Genomic DNA, 25042 nt, shown 5'->3' with positions numbered 1-25042 from the left:
ATCAACAATGTACAGATTCTTGACAGAGTTTTTTTCTCCAAATGGTTTAAGAGCTAGACCTTTAACATTTAGAAAAACAAAATAAAGTTTCAGAGATAATGTGTTACAGTTTGGAAACAAAAGTAGTTCAGACACTGGCATGGAATGAGGTGTATTGCAGTGGCAATATTGTAGAATCTTTTAAATGATATCCACAGTGACATTATCTTTATATTGAAATTTCCCTCATAATCTCATTCTGTGTAAATGCAGTGATAGATCTAGCTTATAACCATCAGGATTTCAGCCCAAACTGTCCATCATTAACTATTACAGAATCTGTTTGTATAACAGAAAAATGTTCATTTTTAAGCCAAAATTCTCTTCTCACGGTTTACATGACAGCAGAGGAGTTTTAGACTAATTTGTTACTGACTGCTGGGTGAGCGTGTTATTTTGGAAAGAGTTTCCAGAACGTGGTCGTGTTTGGCAGTATTACCTGCTTATGTCTGCTGATAAAAGTGGCGTTACAGTCTTTTAGGACACTCTTCAGACAGAAAAGAGCTTTACGAACATGTGAAACGTCTTCAGAATTCTACTGACATCATTTCTGTTTTTTGATAAGAAAACAAAGAAAGAAATTGTTCCCTGTGAAACCTGTTTCTCTGCTTCAAGCTTCTGCAGGTGATCTACCTCAGGCAAAACCGAGACCTCTGCTCTGTCGACACACCCATGAGAAACAGTAAATCAATGTGACAGTTTTATGAGGATATTAGGGAGGGGGTTGCATATCCAGGTGTGACTTGAGGTTGGGGGCTGTTGGAAGACTCATCTGCTTGTTGCTGTAGAAGGATCAACTCCCACAGTCCTGCTTTCTCCAAGGTCCTGTAGCCATGGCCCGGTTCTCTCTGACATGTCTGAGCCTTCTGCTCCTGCTGTTCTTGGTAGGTACCGATCCAAAAGCTTACGGGAGGCATCTTGCTGGCATGCCTGCATTGTCTTTTGTTGCATGTTGACTTGTGGTTGTGGAAATGGGCTGGGTGGTGAGTTAGTGGTTAGCACCATGCCTCACAGCATTAAAAAAAGTAGTAGGTTAAATCCTGTGTCGCGTTTAGGAGAAGACAAAGCTGTTCTAGAGTTTGTTGTTGGTTCATCTGCTGCAGCAGTCCCCATTGACCTCAGATGATTAATGCATATACAGTCTACAAAAGCTGTGATTTAAACACAAAAACTGTCTTTTCTTCTTCACTCCTCAAATGGAGAAAGTTTTTGCGCCGCTGCATTCATGTCTTCTGAGCAGTGAAAGTGTTGGAATGTCAGCAGTGCTGGCAGACCGAACAGTTTCATTAGGGTTTTTAGATGCCTGCAGAAACTTGTTATTGGTATATCAAAAGTCCAGCTTTAATACTCAGTCTCCTGGAATTCAAAACTACTAGAACTAACATAGCAGTCATTTTGACTGCTTGGAAATTATTTGCATATAATTAGGATTATATTGAAAATATCTAGAAGTATATGGGAGAGTAGGTAAACACTATTTGGCTGTATAAACTCTATATAAATGAATGTGCTGCCCAAATACCTGTACCTATTTCAATGTATTACAGCTTATATTCCCAAAAAATGTTTTGATTAATTGAATAAATGTATTTCTACATTCATTTGGAATGGTAAACCTGCTCAAATGCGTAAAGACCTTGAACCCTAGGTGGACTTGCTTTACCAAATTATACGTTTTATTATTGGGCAGCTAATATCTGAAATATGCTCTATTGGATCAATGTAAAACCTCAACAAATTCCATATATATTGAACATACTTATTAGTTGTAATAAAACTTCCTTACTGGCATCACTGAGCGCAGCACTTCCTATAGAGCTGTTCATACAGCTCGTTCTTATACGACTCTCTCAAATCTGGAGGAAATGTAGAAAGAAACTTGGTTTACATTTGATGTCATTACCCCATTGTTTTCAAACCTTATTTCCACCCTCAATTTTAGACTCTGCTTTTAAAATCTGGAGGGATAACAGACTACATAATTTCAAAGATCTTTTTACTGATGGCATGTTAGCATCGTATACACAACTTACTGAACAGTTTAGCATCCCATGGACTCACTTTTTTCCGGTTCTTACAAATTCAACATTTTACAAAAAGTGGGTACCCACAATTCCTTAACATGCCTGAAGAAACAACCTTAGACTCAATTTTAGATATGAAGATTTATGAAAGAAAGGGGGCATTAAAGAAATCTATAGTTCACTACTAAGCCTACTATCTCCTCCTCTCTAAATATCAGACCACACTGGGAAATGATTTGACATTCAACATAAGAGATGATCTCTGGGAATCTCTCCTATGCCGGACACACTCCTCATCTATATGTGCCAGACATGGGCTGCTCCAATTCAAAGTTGTTCACCGTCCACATATTTCCAAAGACAAATTAGCCAAGTTTCACTCAGACTCTAACCAACTGTGTAACTGATGTAAAGTAGAAATTGGGTCATGATATCATACTTTCTGGACATATCCCAATCTCCAAACTTACTGGACCTTTCCAACGTTTTCCAAAGTATACCTTGACCGCACTGTCTGGGGATCATCCCTCCCAATGTTTCTATCTCTAAAGACTTTTCAGATGCAATTTCGTTTGCTTCCTTGATTGAACATCGGCTTCTACTCTTGAGGTGGAAGGATGAGGCCCCTCCTAAGCATGACCAGTGGATCGCTGAAGTCATAAAATCTGTCCACTTAGAAAAAGTACGATGTACAGTAACAGGCTCAACAGAAACATTTTACAAGTCCTGGCAGCTGTTCTTGACATGTGACATCAATCAAATTGAACACCTTACCAGGAAGTGTCGATGTTACATGTAGACCCTAATTTCTGTGGTCTCTGCGTAACATTTCGGTTTTCATTTTAGTTATTTGCAGTATGCCATAATGAGTTTCTTCCTCTTATTATTTGTATTTATTTTTGTTATTGTTATTGTTATTTTCTTTGATCCTCCTCTGTGTTTTCCGTTGTTTCCTTTTTTTTCTTTTGGGGGATTGGGAGATAAAAAATGGAACAGCAATTCTTGTACAGACATGTAATTGTAAAAATCATGTGCCCCCCTGTGCGATTGAGTTTGACACCCCTGCCATGGAAGAACTGGACAGTTCGACCCTCCTCCCTATCCAAACAGGAAGTACACACTGGTTCCAGAAGGTCAAAATCCCGTAGACTTCTATAGAGAAATAAACTGCCGTTACTCATTGTATTGGTCAGAAAAAGTCTCTATTTTGAGCTGTTTTCACCCTTTACTACCCGAGTCGTCACTGTTGATGCTTAAACACAAAATCTTTAATGTACTGTAGCTTTTCAACCATTAACACTCGCTCCCAGGGCGGCATGGCTCCAGGAGGCGTGGGGACCCCCACCCGGGTCTCTCCTCCCTTCCTGGCCCTCAGATTGTCTTGTGAGACTCATCCTGTGCGTCTCTCCAGTGTGTTTCTTCCTGTGTGCTGCACCTGGTGCTCTTTTTAAAGTCACCAGGTGTGGCTGGAGCGCACCTGTTCTCCATTTTCATGATGACACCCATGATGAGTTCAAATGAGCTGGAGTTTTCATACACAGTGCACAGAACACGGTCCAGAAATAAACAGAATTAAAATAATAATAATAAAAACACATCCTGTTACATATAGAAAGTCAAATTGAATTTGTTTGCTAGCTAGTCTTTGTGTGTGCGTTTGTGTGTATAGGTTGGGAGTGGTGGTAGGGAGCGAGGTAAAACCAAAGCAAGCTAGCTAGCTTTATCTGATCAGCTAATTCACAGAGAAAAAGCCTCATTTCACCGGTTATGATCAGCTGATTTACATAGTAAAATAGGTATTCTGCCGGCAATCAGCTGATTCAAAGAGGAAAAAGCGGCAGTTCTGATCAGCAATTAGCTGCATTTTGGGGTTTTTCTCCATAGTGAAATGGATGGAGTTTCCTAAACTTTAAGAAATTTCTGCTTACACAACCAGCCAAAGTTGTGAATTTTCTGTTTCTGGCAAGATTTTTTCTGGCCCCATCTTGCATGTGACCAGAAGCCCCTCAGTGTGGCAAGGTCTGGGTGGCGTTCGCCTTAAAGCACAGGGTTATCAAGCTGAAACCTCTCCACACACTGCTGCAGGGTAAATGCACAAGTGGATCCTATCCAGCTGCTATCAGAAGGACTCAATAGCAGTGCAGTAGTATAAACCTGCAGGCCCGGAGACCCAACAGCGTTCTCAGGACCGGAACTCTCAGGCCCCTGGCTTTTTTTTGCGTGCTGTAAAATTCTACAAGATGTATTGCTAATAAACCATAATTAATTTAGATTTACACAAACAACATTAATTTGGATACAAGCTAAGCTAAACTAAGCTTTATATAGACATCAATGTTTATGTTTCTGCAAATACTTAAATTTATTGGTAATTTAGTTTTTATATTTTAAGATTTATCTGATAAATTACCTGGTTGTTTATGTTGTGACAGCGCTTCGATCATGTTTTTACTCTTACTATTCACGTGTGCCTCGTAAAGTCTTTAGAAAGTAACAAAACAAACTCCAACCAGTAGGGGCGCTGTGTTAAAAAAAAAGCCTGGGTCCTGAGAATGCGGTCCTGAGAACGCTGCTGGGTCTCCGGACCTGCAGGTACACCCTTCTCTAACAGTGACATGTTTGTGAGTTCTATGATCGCATTTAACAAAGTTGAGTAATTGCAAACACAAATATTAAAACTGGACATATTAAACATGATGTGTACCAAAAATAAATGTCATCAATGTTATCTTAATTTTAACATACTTTTCTAACCTTTTCTTTGAGACCTTCCTCACTATCATCCTTTCTTCTTCGAACAGGAAGTGAACAGCTTTGGTCATGTGACATTTTACAGGACACATGTGACACTGCACAAATTTCATTGAGACACTTTATTATTATTTAAATGTATGCTGAAAATACATAGATCAGGAGCCGTTTTGGTTTGTTTTCTACCGATCAAAACCTAGAAGGAGCCGTATAGTCTAACTTTAGCCTTCTGAAACTTGGATTTGCATTTATGACTCTGTTTTTTAAATTTAAATATGAAGTATGTCAAATTTTTTGCATGAACTAAAGCAAAAATATGAAAAGAAACTAACATTTCTCAAAATGTGATTTTTTTTTACCAGTGTTGTGCACCAGAAGATATTATGTGCTTCAACTCATAAAGATCAAACTTTTTACCAAAGTTACTTATTGCATATAAAATTGGTTAATTCTGGAGGTAGAGTTGAACAAACAAGACGTCTTCAGGTCAACAGGATGTAAAAACCTACATAGTTTATCATCTATGTGAACCTCAGACATCAGTTTATACATTTAACTAATCTGAATAAATAAATGCTAATTCAGTCGTCCTTTTTTTTCTCTTTTTTTTTCTTTTTCTCCTCTTTGTCCTCAGCAGTCTTATGCTGCTGGATTTTGTTATTTTAGTTTGGATCTTGGTAGTCTTAGTTTACAGACTTTGTTTATTTGTTTTCTTTAGGTAGTTTTGGTTAGACAGACATTATCAGGAGCTGCTGACTCTGACGGTCGACATGTCTGGGTCAGCAGTCTCCATGAATTATTTTATGTTAGGAGCCACCATGGAGAGATAAAAGAGACACGTGTGGATCTGGAGCTGCAGGTTTCAGATCCCTGACATAGATGGATCATTCAGTTTTAAACTTAGAAATGAAACATTCTTTGACAGTCACAATTGTGACCAGTGGGATTAAATGTGATAATAGTTCTGTTATCAGTACATTTTTTAACCTTTTTTTGATGAGTGGTCTTTTCTTTCTTCTGATTAAGAAGAATTATATAAATTTTTGCAAAAAATATAAAAAATAAAGAAATAAATAATTGGATTCAGTCCATTTAAGGGCGACTATTAAGAAATAACACATTTGAAGAATCCATGGTATTAATGTTTAATTAAATCAGATTTTAACGTACAAGTTTTCAAATAATGCAGAAGCATCACTTAAATGAGTAATGCAGTTAATAACAGTGAATTCTAAAAATCTGTGTTCCTATGTCATGTCATGAACTGCAATGTGGCTGAAATGATGACCAAATCATGAAGAATGACCGGGATCGAGGCAAAAAGTGCTCTGAATTGAATCCATTCCCTCACTCTGGACTTTGATTTGTTGTTTCAGGTGATCAGCGCTGAGAGCACAGAGACAGGAGCAAAGCCACGGAGGAGGATGAAGAGAAACTGGCTTCCTCCTCCTGCCAAGCTCGTGGAAAACACAGACTACACCCAGAAAACCGTTGCAAAGGTCACTTGCCTGCCGTTGCTGTAAAGTTGCAGTAGTGTGGTGATTGACAACTGGCAGAGTTTTGGAAAATATGATTCAGTGTCTTTGAAGTCTCAACAAACCTGTTTGCACTTGAACAGAGATGTTCAGGTGTGAGGAAGTTGTCCTGAGGCAGGAGATCAAAGCTCACTGTTTAAAATTCAGCAGGAATTCAGGGTGTTTGTGAAAAATGTTTCCAGTTTCACTGAAGCCTGTTTGTTTTCCAGATTCGCTCCGACAAAGACCGACAATACAAGGTGGAGTATTACTTGAGAGGTAAGGGGGCAGATGAACCCCCTTACAACTTATTCAAAGTAGACCATGTAACTGGACTCGTGAGTATCACCAGCACACTGGACTGGGAAACACACCCTTCCTTCCATGTGAGTGCTGCTACTTTGTTCATCTTTTACCAATTCCCTCTATGTCAAGTTTTTAAGTTACATGAAACGTTCCCAGTAGTGTTTAAATTATGATTAGGAAGTTTTTAGCCAAAATCCCACAGCCTAAATGTCTTTTTCCTGTTGATCTGAAGCCTCTGTGTCCAAAATCTCCTCTGAGGGGGTGTGGCTTTTGGAGCTGAGCTGATCACCACTCACTATATTGTGCATTTTACTATTTTGCAGTGCTGTTCAAATCTACAAATCCCAAAATTGCCCTAGAAATTTCCCAGAATTATTTGATTTTTATTTATTTATTCATTTATTTGACAGGGATTCTGCCCATTAAAAAGCATTCCTGCCAATGCACCAGAGTTAGATCAAGAGCTATTTTTCATCTGCTGTCCCTAGACTGATGGTAAAATTGTGTCCCTATAAAAACATAAAGTTAGAAACAAAATGTAATACAAGCATAAGGAGAGAAAAAAGAAAGAACAATAAAAACATATACAATTTTTTGAAAAGTTAAATGAGCAGACACAGTAAAATAAAATAAAAATCATGTTTTTCTGGTTGTGTCTGAAATCCCTCCCTAACCCCCAACTACTAAAAATCTATATAGTGCGAGACCATATAGTGCCCTGGATTTTGAAGGCAATTCGGACCCCATGCTCACTACTTTTGTCTCGTTTTTTTCTCAACACCAGATATGACGTCACAGATTTCACAAAGTGAAAATCGAATAAATATGAACATTTAAAGATGTTAATTTATGACTCCAGTGTGTTCTGATGGTGAAAGTGTTGGTGGTTTAATGAGAAAAAAATGTAAACTTTTTTTGTAGAAATTGTTCGACCGCAATGCATTGTGGTCTATATTCGCTAATCTATTGACCATCGATGCACGCTAGACTTCTGGGAAATTTCTAGTGCACTCGTTTTTGGAATTAGTAGATTCGGACAGCTCTAGAAATTGGTGAATGCACTATATAGTGAGTAGGGGGGAATTTGGGCATGGCTTCAATTATTTTTTTTAATCACCCATCAACGTTATCATCAGAACAAAGTTGATTCTTAAATATATGGCGTAAAATGCTTGTTTTGACCAGATTTTCACTTTGTGAAATCCATGACATCATACTTGCCATTTGATCTAAAAAAAAAGTGAACATGGTGTCGGAACTTCTTTTTTAAATCAGGGCACTAAATAGTCCCACACTATATAGTTTTTTGGTTGTTAATTCAGACAGCCATTGGATGTTCTCCGGCGTGGAGAAAAACGGCTTTTAACATAAAGTTGCAGACCAATGCAAAGCTGCTTCAGAATCTGCTGGAATAACATTAATTGCGTAAATGGTTTAAGAGATTCGGAAATCACAAGAACATCAACAGTTAAGCTAAAGCTTCGGTGTTACAGGGTAAATGAAAACAAGGAAACCATCCATACACTTTTGGACACTAACTCCTGTGTGGGGTTGCTGGGGCCTATCTTGTGTGAAAGTGGGGCACTTCTTTCTCAAGAATTAAACAAGTTTTTCCAGCCAGAAAAACTTTGACACTTGTTGAAATAAAACAAACCAGATTTGTGGCTTTGATCAAATTCACAGCTGTGACAATTGAAATGCTATCATGAACACACTGATGAACATTGATGTAAATGTGTGTGACCCTCAGCTCAGAGGCATTGCCAGATATTTGAATGGGACCGAAGCGGAGGATGAGGTTCCACTGATTTTCACCGTTGTGGACCAGAATGACAATGCTCCAACCTTGGAGACGCACTATGGGAACGTCACAGAGTCAAGTAAAAAAGGTAAGAGTCGGCTGCCACGCCTCCTCTGAAGGCTTTGACTGATGGATTTACCTCCTTCTCTCTCTGACCCACGAAACAGTTTTTAAAAAGCTCCTGGAGAACAGAGGAACATTCGTTATTATCTTGAGCAAACGCAGACATAGCATGGGATCATCCAAGAAGAGACTAGAGATGTCAGAGTCCAGACGAGGGTCAGGGTAGGCAGCAAGCAATCAGAGAGGAAGAAGGGTGAGAAACAGAAGATCAGGTCCAGATAGAAATGCTCAGTAATGCAAGCAGGGTGGTGCAAACAATACTTCACACTGAGTGAGGCTCTGTGTGCTGCTCAAGAAGCAGCTGGGTGATTGTCAGATTGGAGACAGCTGAGCAGCATATAGGAACTGTGCACTGGGGCTGCTGGGAGATGAAGTCCAGTCAGTACTCTGGAGACTATTGGCCAGCTAAAATATTAGCTACACTCCAAAATAGCCTAAAAAAATAAAAAAAAGCCTAAATTAGTCAAAACATTTAGTGTGTATATATTAGCCTAGCTACAAAACATCCTAAAAAGCTTTTAAAAAGCCTAAATTATCCAAAATAGCTAGCATGTAGCTGAAATATTAGCTAAACTCCAAAATGGACTAAATACTCTTAGTAAATCATATGATATCATCTGATCATATGATAATATGGTCCGGCCCATGGGCCTTGGCTTAAACATGTGATCTCAATAAACATTTTAAAAGCAAAATCCTGCGATAATTTTGGTTGTGGTGCAGGAACCTACGTCATGCAGATCACGGCTAAAGATAAAGATGACCCAGACACTCCCAACGCCGAGATTGCCTACTCCATCATCAGCCAGGAGCCGCCTTTGAATGGCCACATGTTCCGTATCGGAAAAAAGACGGGGAAACTTTATGTGAAAGAGCCCAACCTGGACCGAGAGGTGAGGATATCTGCACCCAGGTGTCACATAGAACTTCAGTTTACATTCAATCATAGTTCCACGGATCTCTTTCCTTTGGCTTTATCTACAGGGAAATTCCACCAACAGATTTATGAGAGGAATCCCAGTTTAAATGGTTCTGAACTTGTGCTTATTCCTCTCATTGTCAGAAATATGACTTCTACAAGCTGGTCATCCAAGTCACTGACATGGGAGGGGAACCAGGGGGCCTCACAGGTACAGGAACGGTGGAGATCAAAGTGCTGGATATCAATGACAACATTCCCACTCTGGAAAAGTCTGAGGTGAACAAACTTACCATGAACTATTACTGTGTTCTGGCCGTTGCAGTCTCATGAACTGGACCTTCCTGCCAACAATGCCAACAGTTAATAAAGTTACCAAAGGACCGATTAGTAATGTGCTAGTCTGCAGCCAAGATAGTTTTAACAATTCTGATGGTTGTGAAAATGTGCAGAAAGGATTTGCTTTGATGTTTCTTCTGGTTAGGACCAGCATCCTAACCAGAAGAAACATCTTTTTGATTGGAGAGAGGATCATCTAATCCCACAATCCTTTACAGTCACTACATTGAAAGTGAAGTGATGGTTTCTAGTCAAAAATGATCAGTTTTAATCCTTAAACAGAGACTATTGTTGAGTTTTGCAGTTTCTTTATCTTGCTGTTCTGTTGCAGTATGACGGCACAGTGGAGGAAAACGTAGCTAACGTTGTTGTGATGAAAATCAAAGCTCTGGACAACGATGAGAAATTCACAGATAACTGGCTGGCTGTCTTTAAAATTGATAAAGGGAACGAGAACCAACTCTTTTCCATTGAGACAGACAATAAAACCAACGAAGGCATCCTGAAGCTGGTCAAGGTAATAATGGTGACTTGTACTTGATTCGCTAGATTCAACTTGTCTTATTTTTTACCATCTGTATTAACATAACTCTCTCTTCTGCTTCTTCTTCTGGGTCAAAAAGGCAGTGGATTTTGAGGAAGTGCAGAACCTGGAGCTCGGCCTGGTCATTAGGAATGTTGCTCCCTTTGTGAAAGGTGGCCCTGTAAGCATGGATGTAGGAGTTCAGATTGGTGAAGGTGATGGCAAAGGAGCTGGACTCGGTGCTGGGGCTGGTGCTGGTGCTGGAGCTGGAGTTGGAGCTGATCTAGGTGTAGACCTTGATGTAGACTTAGGAGCAGGCTTAGATTTGGGACTTGATTTAAATGTAGACCTAGATGCAGACCTAGATGCGGATCTGGACGGGGACTTAGGACTGGATGCAGAACTTGGTCCTGGTGTTGGGCTCAAGCCTAATCTTGGCATCAAGCCAGCTGGCGGGCTCAAGCCTAATCTTGGAGTCAAGCCTGGGGCAGGACCTGGGGCTGGACCTGGGCCTGGGCCTGGAGTGGGGATTGGACTTAAACCAAACATGCCAAACATGCCAGGCAAATTAAGACCAGGACCTAAGAAGAACCCAGATGAACCCAAAAGCTATCCCATTAAAATAGCAGTGAAAAATGTTCCGGAAGGTCCAGCATTCATACCCACCATCAAGGAGGTTCCAGTGTCTGAGGACAAAAACGATTTACCTGAAAATGGAGTCATCACTGTGTTCGCTGCTGTCGATCCAGATACAAAAAAGCCGGCTGAGGACGTCAGGTAGGTACATTTGCATTCTTTTATTGGCCAATATTTGATCAATTTCAACTAGTGCGTGTTTTCCACATTTAAATTTCCGTTTGCCTGTTGGGTCCAAAGTGAATCTAACATTAATAGAAACGTTTACCAAAGACTGGTAAAATTTTAGATGGTTATATCCACATAACAAAGCTACCAACCATTTCAGTGTACTTGAACAGGTTTATTACTTTTAAACGCTAATAGCCATAGCACCTGACAAAAAATAAAGTCAGTATTGCTAAACTAATTTTGATTGCAGGCTCAAACTAAGCGGACGGGTCAGAAAATGATAGAATAAAATAAGTAGGCCAATAATAAATTTCAGAAAATGCAAACTTATAAAAACATGTAAAATAATACATGATGAAGTACATCAAAATCCAAATTTTAAACCTTTGTCTGACTCCTGCTTTGACTTTATTATAATAAACTCCCATTCCAGATAGCAGCAGAGCCAAGACCAGACCAGTGTATTAGGATAATAAAAAGGAATAGAGTTTAAATGCTGAAATCCACCCATCAAACCTGATTTATGTCTTACCCCTGGTTCACACTGTGCGCGAAAGCTCCGCGGAACTGAAGCTGCATCCATTTGACACCCTTGTAAACCCATGGTGTAGTTCACACCAGCGGCTCTCCGCGGCCGGTTCGTCAGGTTCAGTGATTGTTTCGCCGTCTGGTCTATTTTTTCATAGATTTGCATCAATTCTGGCAGAAATGTACGCAAAGACACTCGAGAAAATCCGGTCAGATTAAAAAAAAGCAAAAACAATTTTTCTCAATAAAATACCGCCATTGACAAACATGATCTTATTTTTGTATCTAAACAGATTGTAGAGATGAAAATACAGTATTCTACCCTTATTCGTGGGGGTCAGGGACCGGAGACCTTAACGAATACGACTAATCTGCAAATACGAAGAACCCCTGTCTCCGTCTCACCTCCACCTTCCGCGGCCGAAGAATGTCCGTTACTGATCCACACTCATCAAAAACCCTTCTGATCATGCTTTTTAAACATTTATTAAAGAACATTGTAGTATTGCTCAACATAAAGCGTTTTTATTTTTATCTAGAACAACAGACTGCATACTTTTCATGAGGACTGTCCCTCTTTGGGTATGTCTGAATTCCCTCCCTAACCCCTAAATACAAAAAACTATATAGTGCCCTGGATCTCAAAGGCAATTCGGACACAATATTCACTAAATTTTTTTAGTTATTCCAAACGCCGGATATGACGTCTCCGATTTCACAAAATCAAAATGAAATCAATCCGAACATTTATCAATGTTTATTTATGACTCTTTTGGGTTTTGATGGTGAAAATGTGGATGGTTTATTAAAAAAATATATCTAAACACGATTTTTTGTTTGAAATTCTTCGACCGGCACTCTGCTTCGTGGCATTCCCACGTGTGGGGTGAACCCGATTTTAATCCTAAACCGTGTACAACCTGGACAGGTTACAAGTTTTACACAGAGCCACACACAGTCACATTCACTCCTAAGATTCATGCTCATGCAACCTTTGAAGCAAGCTTTTGGACTGAGGGAGAAAGCCAGAGTTTACAGAAAAAATAAAAACAACTGAGAGAAAATACAGAAAAGATTCCAACCAGGATTTCAACCGGGGTCTTCTCTCTTTGAGGTTATGATGATAGCCATCAAACCATTGACTGAAAGAAGTAGACATTTTTCTAAGCACATATAGACCACACGTGTCAAAGTCAAGGCCCGGGGATTACCTGGCCCTCTGGGTAATTTTATCCAACACTCCAGATCATTTTATTTTATTGTTATCAATGACCCAATGTTATCTTAGACTTAGACTTAGACTTAGACTTAGACTTAGACTTGCTTTATTAATCCCTTTGGGATGGCACCCTTGGGGAAATTAAGTCTTTCAGCAGCTTACAGGGTATACATAATAAAAAATAAAAATCTCACAATGTACAATGTACATATACATGATAAAAAAATCTCAATGTACAGTAATAACAATGAAGAGGCAAAGAAGTACGACAGCGTAAAGATCTTGCAATCATTTCTAATTTATATAATTTTGACAAAATAAATATTTTATGGAGAGTAAAATATTGAAAGTTATTTAAGGTTTAAATTGATTTATTCTGGAATAATATTCCTGCATTATTATTATTCATATTTATGTTAAAACGTTACAGTTTTAAAGTTTTAAAAACTGGCACTCTGGTAGCTTTTTGGACTATTTGGGCATTTACAAAGATTTTTTTTATGCTGTTTTGGAGTTTAGCTAACATTTTTGCTACATACTAGCTGTTTTGGTTAATTTAGACTTTTCTTTTTAATTGTTTTTGGGCTGTTTTGGAGGGTTAGGCTATTATTTAGACACTAGGTGTTTTGGAGTTAGGCTAATATTTACACACAATCTGTTTTTTCTAATTTATGAATGAATGAATGAAATGGTTTATTTCAAGCAATCAGGTCATAATACATAACATTTTACTTAACAAATCACAAGTAGATCACTTGAAAGGGAGTGGAATGAAGCGAACTTATATAATCCCACCCCGACTCGACCATACCATTTTCTCTAAATGAATTATCAATATCTGGTTCAGGAGATTGTATTCAAAGAATTATGATAATACAAAAAGTAATAAGTAAGTCATCTTAATTTGCTAATAAGGCAGTGCAGATTGTATTTATCAAAGAATGATTACAAAACTAGAAAATCATCTTCATTAGTTAATGGAGAAAAAAATCAAAATATTCTAATTTAAAAAGAGAAGAATATATATATATATATATATAAAATTTGTGCAGATTGTATTCATCAAAGAAATGATTATAGTACACAAAATATAATACGTTGGAAAGAAAAGGATCAGCAGTTTGAGCAGAATCTATCACAGTTTAGGAACAAGTTTAAGGCCACATAATCGTTCTTCATTGTTATGACTGAGAGACTGTGAAGGTCTCAATTCAAGGGAAATGTGCTCGAGTTCTGCAGCTCAGAATCGGGTCAGAGTTCACATCCAGCGTTTTTTGAGTTCACATTTTGCTTGAATTTAAAGGGTCAGACGTGCGTAATCCCACAGTTCTCAAAGTCTTTTATGGATTTTATTTCCACAGGCTTCGTCTGGTCCGGTGGTCTGAGTGGTTTACAAAGATTCTGGAGTTCAGAATCCACGTGCTGTGGATCTGTTTCCTCAATCATAGGAGCCTCGCCAGTAGTCGCTGCAGCTCGGTGATTAAAGTCGCTTGTGGGCAACTTTAAAAGACCTTAGAAGCTGAAGAGTTGAGGAGAGCTGGAGACACACGTCTGCTCGTCGTGACCCTGAACCGGAACATAGGCTTTTATCAGTTTCTTAGGATAATTTGAAGTTTAGCTATTTTTTCCAGCTACATGCAAGCAGTTCTGGCTAAGTTTGTTTTTAGGCTAATTTGGCATTTAGCTAATATTTTTGCTAGCTATCAGTTTCAGCATCTTCAGCTATCAGCACTAGCCTCTTCAGCAGCCAAATTCAGCATACTAGCATTATAGCAGGTAATGCTATATATGTAGCTCATAATTATGTAAAAAGTTGTGGTCACAAAGTTAAAACGTTTATCCTGTTCGGACCGCGACCTAAGGTGTGTTTTGGATTTTGGCCCCTTGTGTGATTGAGTTTGACACTCCTGCCTATAGACCACTGCCTAAAAAGGATGGTAAAACGTTTTCTTAAAAACTGAAATCTAAGTTGCGATACATCTCATCAGGAAATAGACTGCACCAAAGAAAAAAGGACAGTTACAAGTTTTATGTACTTTGAAAGGAATGTATCACTGTCAGGTCCAGGTTACTACAATCTTCTAAAAGTCTGTCAATGACGTAGTCTAAAAGAATTCTGGATAGCAGGCTACTGCTTTCTTAGACACATTGGTTATTGGGGAGCTTTTTAAGACGGAAATAGTTTTCAAGTTTTGATAAAACCCTTGGTTACTTATTGCATTGTTCTTTTTTTCTTTTGCATTAGTTATGCCAAAGGGCTTGATCCAGACAACTGGTTTACTATTGATGAAAAGACTGCAGAGATCAAACTCAACAAGGTACCAGACAGAGAGTCTCCATTCTTGGTCAACGGTGTCTACACAGCCAAAATTCTGGCCATAAACAAAGGTAATTACCTGCACCAGAGTTCAGAGTTGGGTCCTAGGGGTAGCAGTCTAAACAGAGAGGCCCAGTGGGACATACAATATCACACGAGTTTAGGATGCACCCAAAAGAGATTGACTGGGCAGCTTAAGACAAGAACGCAGTGAGTGACAGGGTTCAGGCTTTTTCCAGATCCACAAAGCGCATGTGAATTGGATGGGTGACTTCCCAACAGTGGCGGGCCGTGCATTTCACACCTAGGCCTTCAGTAGTGCTCCATCTGAATCAACCCAACCCTCATTAACTATTTTATGGCTATAAAACTTCTACTGCAGGTACAACTGCGACACACATAAAAAAGCATAAAAAAATAACCTGATAAAATTGCAATAATATTTTGGTATATAGCAAGATTTTACTCACCAAAAATCCGGATTATTTGTACACAAAATCCATCCTTTCTTTCCTCAAGAAGATTTCAATCACTCTGTCGTGCAGATTATCCGTGCGTTTTAGTTCCATCAAGAAGTCCTTTTCTATCGCCATGGAAGCTAATGCTGAAAGTCGAGCCTGCCCTGACGTATTTCTGGCATAAGTTTTAATTCGCTTCGGGGCTGAGAATGTCCGTTTAACAGAAGCAGTGGACACGGGGCTTGCTAGCTTCGGAGTTGCCCGACCCCGCTTAACAATGTCCAGCTTTTCTTGAAAAGTCCGTCTTGAAAACGGCTTTGACAGTAAGTCTGCAACCAAATCCATTTCTTCTCCTCCTTCAGCCATTGTGGATTGACAAACCAGCTATTAAATTCGATATATTTGCCTGTGCAGGTCGCTACAGATTCAGTTTACCAGGTCTGCCTAGTACACTCTCCGATTATCCAATCACAGCGCGTGAAAATCCTGACGTTTCCGTGGGCCTGCTAGCTGGCCTATCACGTGGTCTCCTCCAGATCTGATTGGTTGAAGCAACAGTTTGGTGGACCATTATTTTATGCTACAGGGCCCGCAAAACTGATTGTGAAGGCCTTCAGGCAGATTTCTTTGACCCTAGCAACAAATGGTGCTGCAATGTGATTGGTTAATGCTTAAATAGGAAAATACACGTCTGGAAGCAGCGCAACCAGGGAGACAGCAATGAAAGGACGAAGACAGAGCATTTGGAATTATAGAATACGTATTCACGGAAATAAATAATTAATATCAGTCTGTGATTCAGATATTTTTAGGCCAGCAGAGAAGGCCTTGCAGGCCCTGACGGCCCGCCACTGCTTCCCAATAACCCTCAGGTATTAGTGTCAGATGTGCCGCTGATCCGCTTTGGTCTCCCTCCTCCACCATGGTAAAATGGTCGTTTATGGAGGGGTCAATTGTGCTGCTTTATGGATTTTCCCAAAACTGAACTACAAACCTATGGAACAATTCCTTCACTTGATTCTTCTGTTCATATATTTACCCAGTATTTCATCTTTCAATTTGTACATCTTTCCACCCCTCCATTCTTCTATCCATCAATTTATTCATCTGTTCAACTCAAGAACAGAAATGTGGTACTGACAACAGGAGCAGGAGCTTTTCTTCACCATCAGAATAGCAAATGACCACAGATCAGCCAGATATCCCGTGTCTTAAGTAAATCATGTCACAAACTGACAAAAAAAAGTCTGTTGTCTCTCTTCCGGGAGCTGAACTAACACATATTTCCTTTTCAGACATGCCCCCCAAAACAGCCACGGGAACTATTGCCATCAAAGTGGCTGACTCCAACGACCACTGTCCCACTCTGACCAGCACCCACAGCAGTCTGTGCTCTGACAAAAAGACTGTGTTTGTCACTGCTTTCGATGAAGATGCCGATCCTAACGCTGCTCCCTTCTTCTTCAACATCGTTCCTGAAGGAACACGAGGCAGCTGGGAAGTGGAGGTCGTCAATGGTAGGATGTCATCTTCCGTGTCAACATGAGCAGACCCTGTATTTAACATCTGTGAAGCTTTACCACAGTCTGAGGAAACCAGGAGTTTGAACTTCATTACAATTGTTTGGGCTGAGCTCAAAATTCTTTCTGCCTTGATTTGTATGTAGATCATACCCATAAAATACACACACTGGTAGTTCATGGTTTACTGTCTCTTGGACATTCCTATAAAAAGTAAATTGTATTATATAAATTATGATGCATATTTTTTTTCATTCGGTCAATCTTCTATGTCTTATTTGGTGAAGTCAGGTGACGTCACAGACGGCCAGACTGCTGGTTCTAGTTGCAGCAGGTTTATTCAAAAGACACAGGCAGACAGCAGCCAGGCTAAGCTAAGAGTCCACAGAGATAAATCGGAGTAAATGTCCAGACAAATGTTCTGGGCAGGCGGCAAAGAGCCAGAGTCAGGAAAAAGGCAGGTCAGAGAACGGGTTGAACGAGCTAAAACAGCATTTTGGACGTGGTTTGTCTGCGATAAAGCTCTGCCTTTTACACCCGTCTGAAATTTTCAGCTTCAAAAACAAAAAAAAGAGTTGAAAGTGAAATGTTCTGTTTCAAAAACGAACAAAAGAAGAGTTGAAAGTGGAAAAAAGAATTGAAACTGAAAAAAAAGTTTTGAAATTGAAATTTTCAGTTCTGAAACCTAAAAAACAGAACATTTGAAGCTGAAAATAATTATGTTTATTTTAGAAAAGCAAAACGTTTTTTGGCCAAATACCAATATTTATTTCAAGATGTGTTTTTTTGGGTTTCAAATAATATTGCCCCCAAAATAACTTCATAGAGACAGGGCGTTGACTCCTGACAGAGGCGAGCACAAACTCACCAACACACCTATGAAGCATGTTCTTGTGGGAGGAAGCCAGAATGCTCAGAGAAAACACACACATGGTTGAGGAGAACATGCTGACTCCTCACAGAAAGGATCTAGCTGGGATTTAAAGCAGAGCCTTCTTACAGCCACGTCTGAAAGCGTCAGAAACTGTTGTGATGTAACTCTAAGAGTTTGGTATGAAGGTCTGGTTCCAGGTCAAGCTGTTCAGGATGCTCTCACAGCTGAACTGTGGACATGAAATCTTGTTTTTGATTCAAACGCAGCACCATAGATCAGGATGTGACTAGCTGTTTTTGGATAAACTCAGATGATAAATGTTTATACTGTTATCTTTCCAGAAACCACTGTTGCTCTTCACTCCAAAGAATCGTTGTGGCCTGGAGTGTATGAGCTGCAGTTGGAGGTGAAGGATGCTCAGAATCTGTCCTGTCCAACCACTGAGGTCTTCACTGTGGACGTCTGCACCTGTGAGGGAGTGGAGGATTGCAGCCTGAAGATGGATCGGATGAAATCCAAAAAGACGGAGGTGTCTGCAGGAGTCATTGGACTTCCGTTAATGGCGTTGTGCTTGTTGCTATGTGAGTACTAGATAGCAACGACCTCTCTGACAAGGACGGCTGAACAGAAGAACAAGGAATAACATTCATTATAATTGTTATACTGTTCCTAAATGTGTTTTGGTCAGTAAGTACAATGTCATGAATGAGTTCAAAATGATATTTGTCGTGGTACCGGGCATGCACAGATACTAAACCAGTAGAAGAGACACATTTACTTTTTTTAACTTGTGCTTTATTTTCTTTAGATTTTTGATCTATAAAACTGATTTCAAGGCCTGAAGTGTTTGCTTTGTTCTGCAGTGGTTCCTTGTTTCCTGCTCTTGTGTCAGTGTGGAGGAGCAGGTAAGGTTTTCTCAGACCAGTTCAGTCAGCTGCCGTTTGAAACCACAGAGCATCTGATAGCTTATCACACTGAAGGCAAAGGCGAGGACAAGGTGGGTTTTTTGTCATCCTCATTCTGATTGATGTTGCCAAAGTAGTAATGAAGCATTTCAAATAGTCGTGATGTGTTGCCATGGTAATCAAAAGAATGGCTGTAATATTAGTGAGGTGTTTTTTTCCTCACCCTGTTGGTGATTGTGTGTAAGGACAGAGACAGAAACGCTGGAGAAAGAGAAGCAGCAACACTCAGGGTTACATCTTTGAATCAGAAAAACAACAAACAAAAACTGACCAGTATCAGGACCCGCCTGTGGTTGGGCTGCAGTGAGTAAAAAAAAATAATTTCCTCCCCTTTTGTGTCTTTTCTTCCTTTGTTTCTTAGGAGTTACCACTCCACAGTGTTCCTGTTGGTTCCCCAAAAAACCCTGATGCCATGGGTTTTCTGAATTTCAACAGCATGTCCTCAACTAATACAAACGTGGCCTTCATGCAGGCCGTCAAGGGCTCTGCAAACATGTTTGGAGAGGGCACAGGATTCTTAGAAACCGAGAACTCCCAAGGGTTTTTAAGGGAGGACATGCTCCATGACTCTTCAACATTCGGAATGCAAGCATTCATGCAGGACACAGCCACTCTGGATGAGGACATGGCCCTCCCTGAAGATTTTCTTGCCAACTACTACTCACAGGTGACATGCTGTTTGCAGGTTTTTGCCATCGGATTTCCTACACAAACATTACATCACATTAATTCTGGTTCTGTTTTTTTGCTGCCAACAGAAATCCATGTGTGATTTCCCAGTGAAGGACACTCTATTGGAATTCGAAGAAGAGGGCCGGGGGTCGCCTGCTAACTCGGTGGGCTGCTGCAGCCTTTTGGACTCTGATACCGACTTAGAGTTCCTCAATGACCTTGGGGAAAAGTTTAAGATTTTGGCAGAGATATGTTCCCCTTCTTCGATAACTGTCAGATCCTCAGTGACACAGAGATCAACCGGTGTTCTCAGAACCACATCTGAAGTGATTGAACCGGTTTTGAAGCCTGAGGTTAAGAGTGTTGTTGTAAGAAAGCAGTCTGGCATAAACACAGAGAAATCTGTGTCATCTGCAAAAACCTTTACTTCATCTTCCAGCAAAGTTCGTGGCGCCTCATCCTCCATGAGACTTCCTCATCGCTCCCGGATCTCAAACACTGGCCGTTCTTCTGATGTGAGCATTTCTTCTGATCTGGGCTATTCTTCTGATCTCAGCTGTTCTTCTGAAATAGGCCGTTCTTCTGGTCTGAGGCGTTCTGCTACACTACATTATCCCGCTCAGAGAGTTGTCCTGCAGCAGCCACTTTACTATACCACCAACACTATGCTGCAACCTATGCAGTACATGATGGCACCTAATCCGCAGAATACTGTTATGCTCGAGAACTGGTCCGGTGGAAGCAATCTTTCAGGTCTTGTCCTGATCAATGGTTCCCAGGGTCCATCCGGACCTCTTATCAGTGGAGGTCTAGACTCACTTTCAGGGGTAGTTACCTCAAGTACAGAGAGCTTCGTAAACCTCCAAAGTCCTGTCAGCCCCACAGTGCTGTTGTCTGGCCCCCCAGGTCCTGGACACGTTTCTGGCTCTGCAGAGAGCTGGGGATTAATGGCACCAAATTCTAATGGTCCATCTGGACCTCTTATCAGTGGAGGTCCAGACTCACTTTCAGGGGTAGTTGCCTCAAGCACAGAGAGCTTCGTAAACCTCCAAAGTCCTGTCAGCCCCACAGTGCTGTTGTCTGGCCCCCCAGGTCCTGGACACGTTTCTGGCTCTGCAGAGAGCTGGGGATTAATGGCACCAAATTCTGGTGGCAGCTTCATGCTGGTCTCAAACAATTCACTTGAGGCACAGGAGATCCCAGGTCCTTCTCAGGGCATTTTGTCTAGAGAGGCTAACCTGGAGTAAGAGGCTGTTCCCCTTCAGAGGGTGTGTAACGTGACAGCCCAGGGAATCACATCTACAGACAACTTTGTTGTTGCTGTGAAGCACAGTTCCATAAAACTTCACATTTTCTGGCACAGAAAATTGGATTCAGAACAAATAGGCTTTGTTTTAGACAAAAAAAGAGAAATAAGATTGCAGCATATCATAGCCTATGTTTTGTTTTCTTCCATAGTAACAAAGTTTTACCAGCTCAGACCTGCATAGCTGGAATAAAACGCATCAACAGTAATTATCACAACTGATGGTTTTCATCACAAAAACAACGCCAGTTGTTCTAGAGATGTTTTTCAGCTTTGGGACGATTTGAAAAACTCAAATCGAAGCCGAAATGAATCCCCACCTCAAGAGAAGCCAGGGAAAAGTCAGAAGTTCTTGAGATTGGGCCTTCAACAAGACATCGTCTCACACCAGAGGAAGAATACAGAGGAAGACTCTCAAAACAAAAACAATGTCCTTCCGTACATCGTCAGTGTCTTTGAGAGATAGAAAATCCTTTGTGCTTAACACCAAATACAAGTCCATTTCAAACCTAGTAACACAAGGAGGCAGAAACTGGTCACAACACAACTCCCCATAAGAAGAAACAATGTAGTTTATGCTATCCATATTTCCATGTGTACTCTTTGCATCTATGGACTCCCCGAAATTCACAAGCAAGATCCATAACCAAGAGCATCAAATAACGTACAACATTTCTAAACATCTAGGCACAATCTTGGGACCACTGGTTGGACACACAGATCACCACATCTAAAACTCAGAGCAAAGGGTTCAACTGGACACGAATGAAACCATGATGTTCTTTAATGTCACATCACTTCGCATCCCCTACATGGATGCTTGCCTGGCTGTCAGAGGAAGACTAGAGGACGATGGCCCCCTGGCCAATGGGAGCAGTCTCAACCCAGACCAAATTTGTCTACTTCTGGATCTATTCTTGAACACCACTAACTTTAGTTACAAATGCAAATTATACAAGTAGAAGCATGACCTCCATAGAAGCATAGGCTCCACTGTGCCTCAGTGGTCATCAACTTATACATGGAGGCAGTGGAGAATCAAGCCCCTTGTTCCTTTCAGGGATCATCACCGTCTCTTGACTGACACCTGGGTGAAGGTTACAATCAAGGAGGTGCAAACATCACAGTGCATTTACATACTGTGGATCCTAACATTAAATTTACTAGAGAGGACACCAAGAACAACCAGCTGGCCGTCCTGGACTGTGCAGTCATCTGAGGCAAAGAGGGTAACCTCCAAATAGAAATATACAGGGAGCCCCTGCACACAAATCAATACCTTTTGTTTGACTCCCGGTCCAAAACAAACTGGGAGTAATCAAAACCTCGAACCACAAGGCAAATCAACACAGAGGTCCACCTTAAGTTGGCTCTGAAAACCTGTGGATATCTCAAATGGCCTTTCAACAAAGGTAACATCTCACATCAGGAAGAATAGTTTCCTGGACAGTAATATAGTCATTCTGTACGTCGTTGATGACTCAGAGATAGTTTTTGCCAAACACAAGCCCATTCCAAACCTAGTAACACAAGGAGGCAGAAACTGCTCACAACACAACTCCCCATAAGAAGAAACAATGTAGTTTATGCTATCCATATTTCCATGTGTACTCTTTGCATCTATGGACTCCCCGAAATTCACAAGCAAGATCCATAACCAAGAGCATCAAATAACGTACAACATTTCTAAACATCTAGGCACAATCTTGGGACCACTGGTTGGACACACAGATCACCACATCTAAAACTCAGAGCAAAGGGTTCAACTGGACACGAATGAAACCATGATGTTCTTTAATGTCACATCACTTCGCATCCCCTACATGGATGCTTGCCTGGCTGTCAGAGGAAGACTAGAGGACGATGGCCCCCTGGCCAATGGGAGCAGTCTCAACCCAGACCAAATTTGTCTACTTCTGGATCTATTCTTGAACACCACTAACTTTAGTTACAAATGCACATTTTGCAAGTAGAAGCATGACCTCCAGAGAAGCATAGGCTCCACTGTGCCTCAGTGGTCATCAACTTATACATGGAGGCAGTGGAGAATCCAGCCCCTTGTTCCTTTCAGGGATCATCACCATCTCTTGACTGACACCTGGGTGAAGGTTACAATCAAGGAGGTGCAAACATCACAGTGCATTTACATACTGTGGATCCTAACATTAAATTTACTAGAGAGGACACCAAGAACAACCAGCTGGCCGTCCTGGACTGTGCAGTCATCTGAGGCAAAGAGGGTAACCTCCAAATAGAAATATACAGGGAGCCCCTGCACACAAATCAATACCTTTTGTTTGAGTCCCGGTCCAAAACAAACTGGGAGTAATCAAAACCTCGAACCACAAGGCAAATCAACACAGAGGTCCACCTTAAGTTGGCTCTGAAAACCTGTGGATATCTCAAATGGCCTTTCAACAAAGGTAACATCTCACATCAGGAAGAATAGTTTCTTGGACAGTCCCATAGTCATTCTGTACGTCGTTGATGACTCTGAGATAGTTTTTGCCAAACACAAGCCCATTCCAAAGCTACCAACACATGGAGACAAAAACTGGCTCAACCAAAGACCCCACACCCAAAGAAAAAGAAGCAATGTTGTTTATGCTGTCCAGTGCAGTGAAGATGACCAGAGCTGAACACTGAAGAAACAAAACAGCCACTACACACCAGCACAAGACAAACAACACCTCAGGACCACTTTCTGCTGTGCATTCACATTCAAAAGACATGTGACACTCCTTTGAAATGAACAGAGACAGAGAACAGATGTTTGAAAGAGGAGTCAAGGAAGTAACACATGAACATGTTTGACACAAGGGACCTCCCCTTCCTGTTGATCAACCATTTTGAAAGTAATATTGTTTTTTTTGACAGATCTTCATTCTTGCTGCAGATTTACATTCTAACAGTTGAGCCACATTTTCAAAGATACCAACAGATTCCGACAGTAGATTCATTTTTAACAGTAGATTTATGCTCTAGTCCAAGTCAGTAGAAGATCTCACTCATAGAGTAAATACACAATCTTTCAATATATTTTTGGGTTCTCTTGTTAGATTCACATTCTGTAGAAGATCTATGATTCTGTGGTGAACTGAATTACTTTCAGCATTCGGTGGTTCTGACTTTGTTAGCAGATGTAGTCCCTAAACTTAGTGAATGTCTTCATTGTGTAAATAAAAGTGGGGCTGCTTAAAGCTGTTGTTTGATAAAGTTATGTGTGGATTTTTGAGCTCTTTAATATACGGTATGTTTTGGAGCTCTCTTCAAATTTAGGGTAAAGTCAAGGTTGTGTTAGACATTTGGTTGATCCTCACATCTTTAAAGGGCCTATACCACGCTATATATTACTTCTGGCACACTAAGGAGCAAATTATTCATGAAATATGGATTATTTTCATGAACTATTTTTCCACCCGGAAGTAATATTACTCCATCACTGAGGCTCCGCCTTCTGCTCCTTGTGGGTACCACCCATTTCATGACATCATCCTAGAGCAGCGTGTCACTCACAAAAACAAACAACATCTGAACTTTTGCAAAGGTGGATGTGCATATTGCATATAAAATGAAAGCGTTTTGCCGATCATCGCTAGCTCAGCGGAAAAAGGGTGTGTTTGTGTTATCCTGGGGGCGGAGCTGGCAGCGAAGACTCTTCCTGGAAGGAGCTACTCTCACTTTGTGATGTCACAATGTGAGGGCCTGCTGCTAAGAGAGAAGGTTTTTAGAGGAATGCTCAGAAATGCGTAAATTGATCCAAATACTTTTGGGGTTATTTTGTGAGGAATTAACATTATAATACACTTAAAAACTCAAAACAGTTGATTTTACATGATATATGCCCTTTATCTTTCTCTTTTCAAAGAGGTTGTGGGACGAGGCAATTTGTAATGATTGTGTTTGAAAAGAATATCAGATGATAAGAGAAGTTGTCTTACTTTCTTTTTTGGCTGTGGTTGGTTTCTGTGATTTTTTTTCTGTGCTTTGTGAAGCAGAGGGGACATGTTTGAACAATAAACAGCTGAAAACTTCCA

At 40.5% G+C, this 25042-nt stretch overlaps 1 protein-coding gene across 1 annotated transcript; it reads left to right on the top strand.

The window, feature by feature from the left end:
• Positions 1-768: 768 nt before the first annotated feature.
• On the top strand, positions 769-25042 carry LOC112137030 (desmoglein-2). The gene is made up of 14 exons (XM_024259131.2): positions 769-923; positions 6191-6313; positions 6559-6714; positions 8385-8523; positions 9282-9451; positions 9622-9756; positions 10148-10333; positions 10440-11116; positions 15139-15281; positions 16964-17185; positions 18404-18643; positions 18926-19059; positions 19389-19694; positions 19786-25042. The coding sequence occupies exons 1-14, from the start codon at positions 873-875 to the stop codon at positions 20944-20946; spliced, it is 3843 nt and encodes a 1280-aa protein (XP_024114899.1). The 5' UTR covers positions 769-872; the 3' UTR covers positions 20947-25042.

This window comes from Oryzias melastigma, linkage group LG4, assembly GCF_002922805.2.
Source record: "Oryzias melastigma strain HK-1 linkage group LG4, ASM292280v2, whole genome shotgun sequence".
Lineage (NCBI taxonomy): Eukaryota > Metazoa > Chordata > Actinopteri > Beloniformes > Adrianichthyidae > Oryzias > Oryzias melastigma.
Note: the sequence above shows the minus strand (reverse complement) of the source record. Positions and strands in the feature narration are given on the sequence as shown.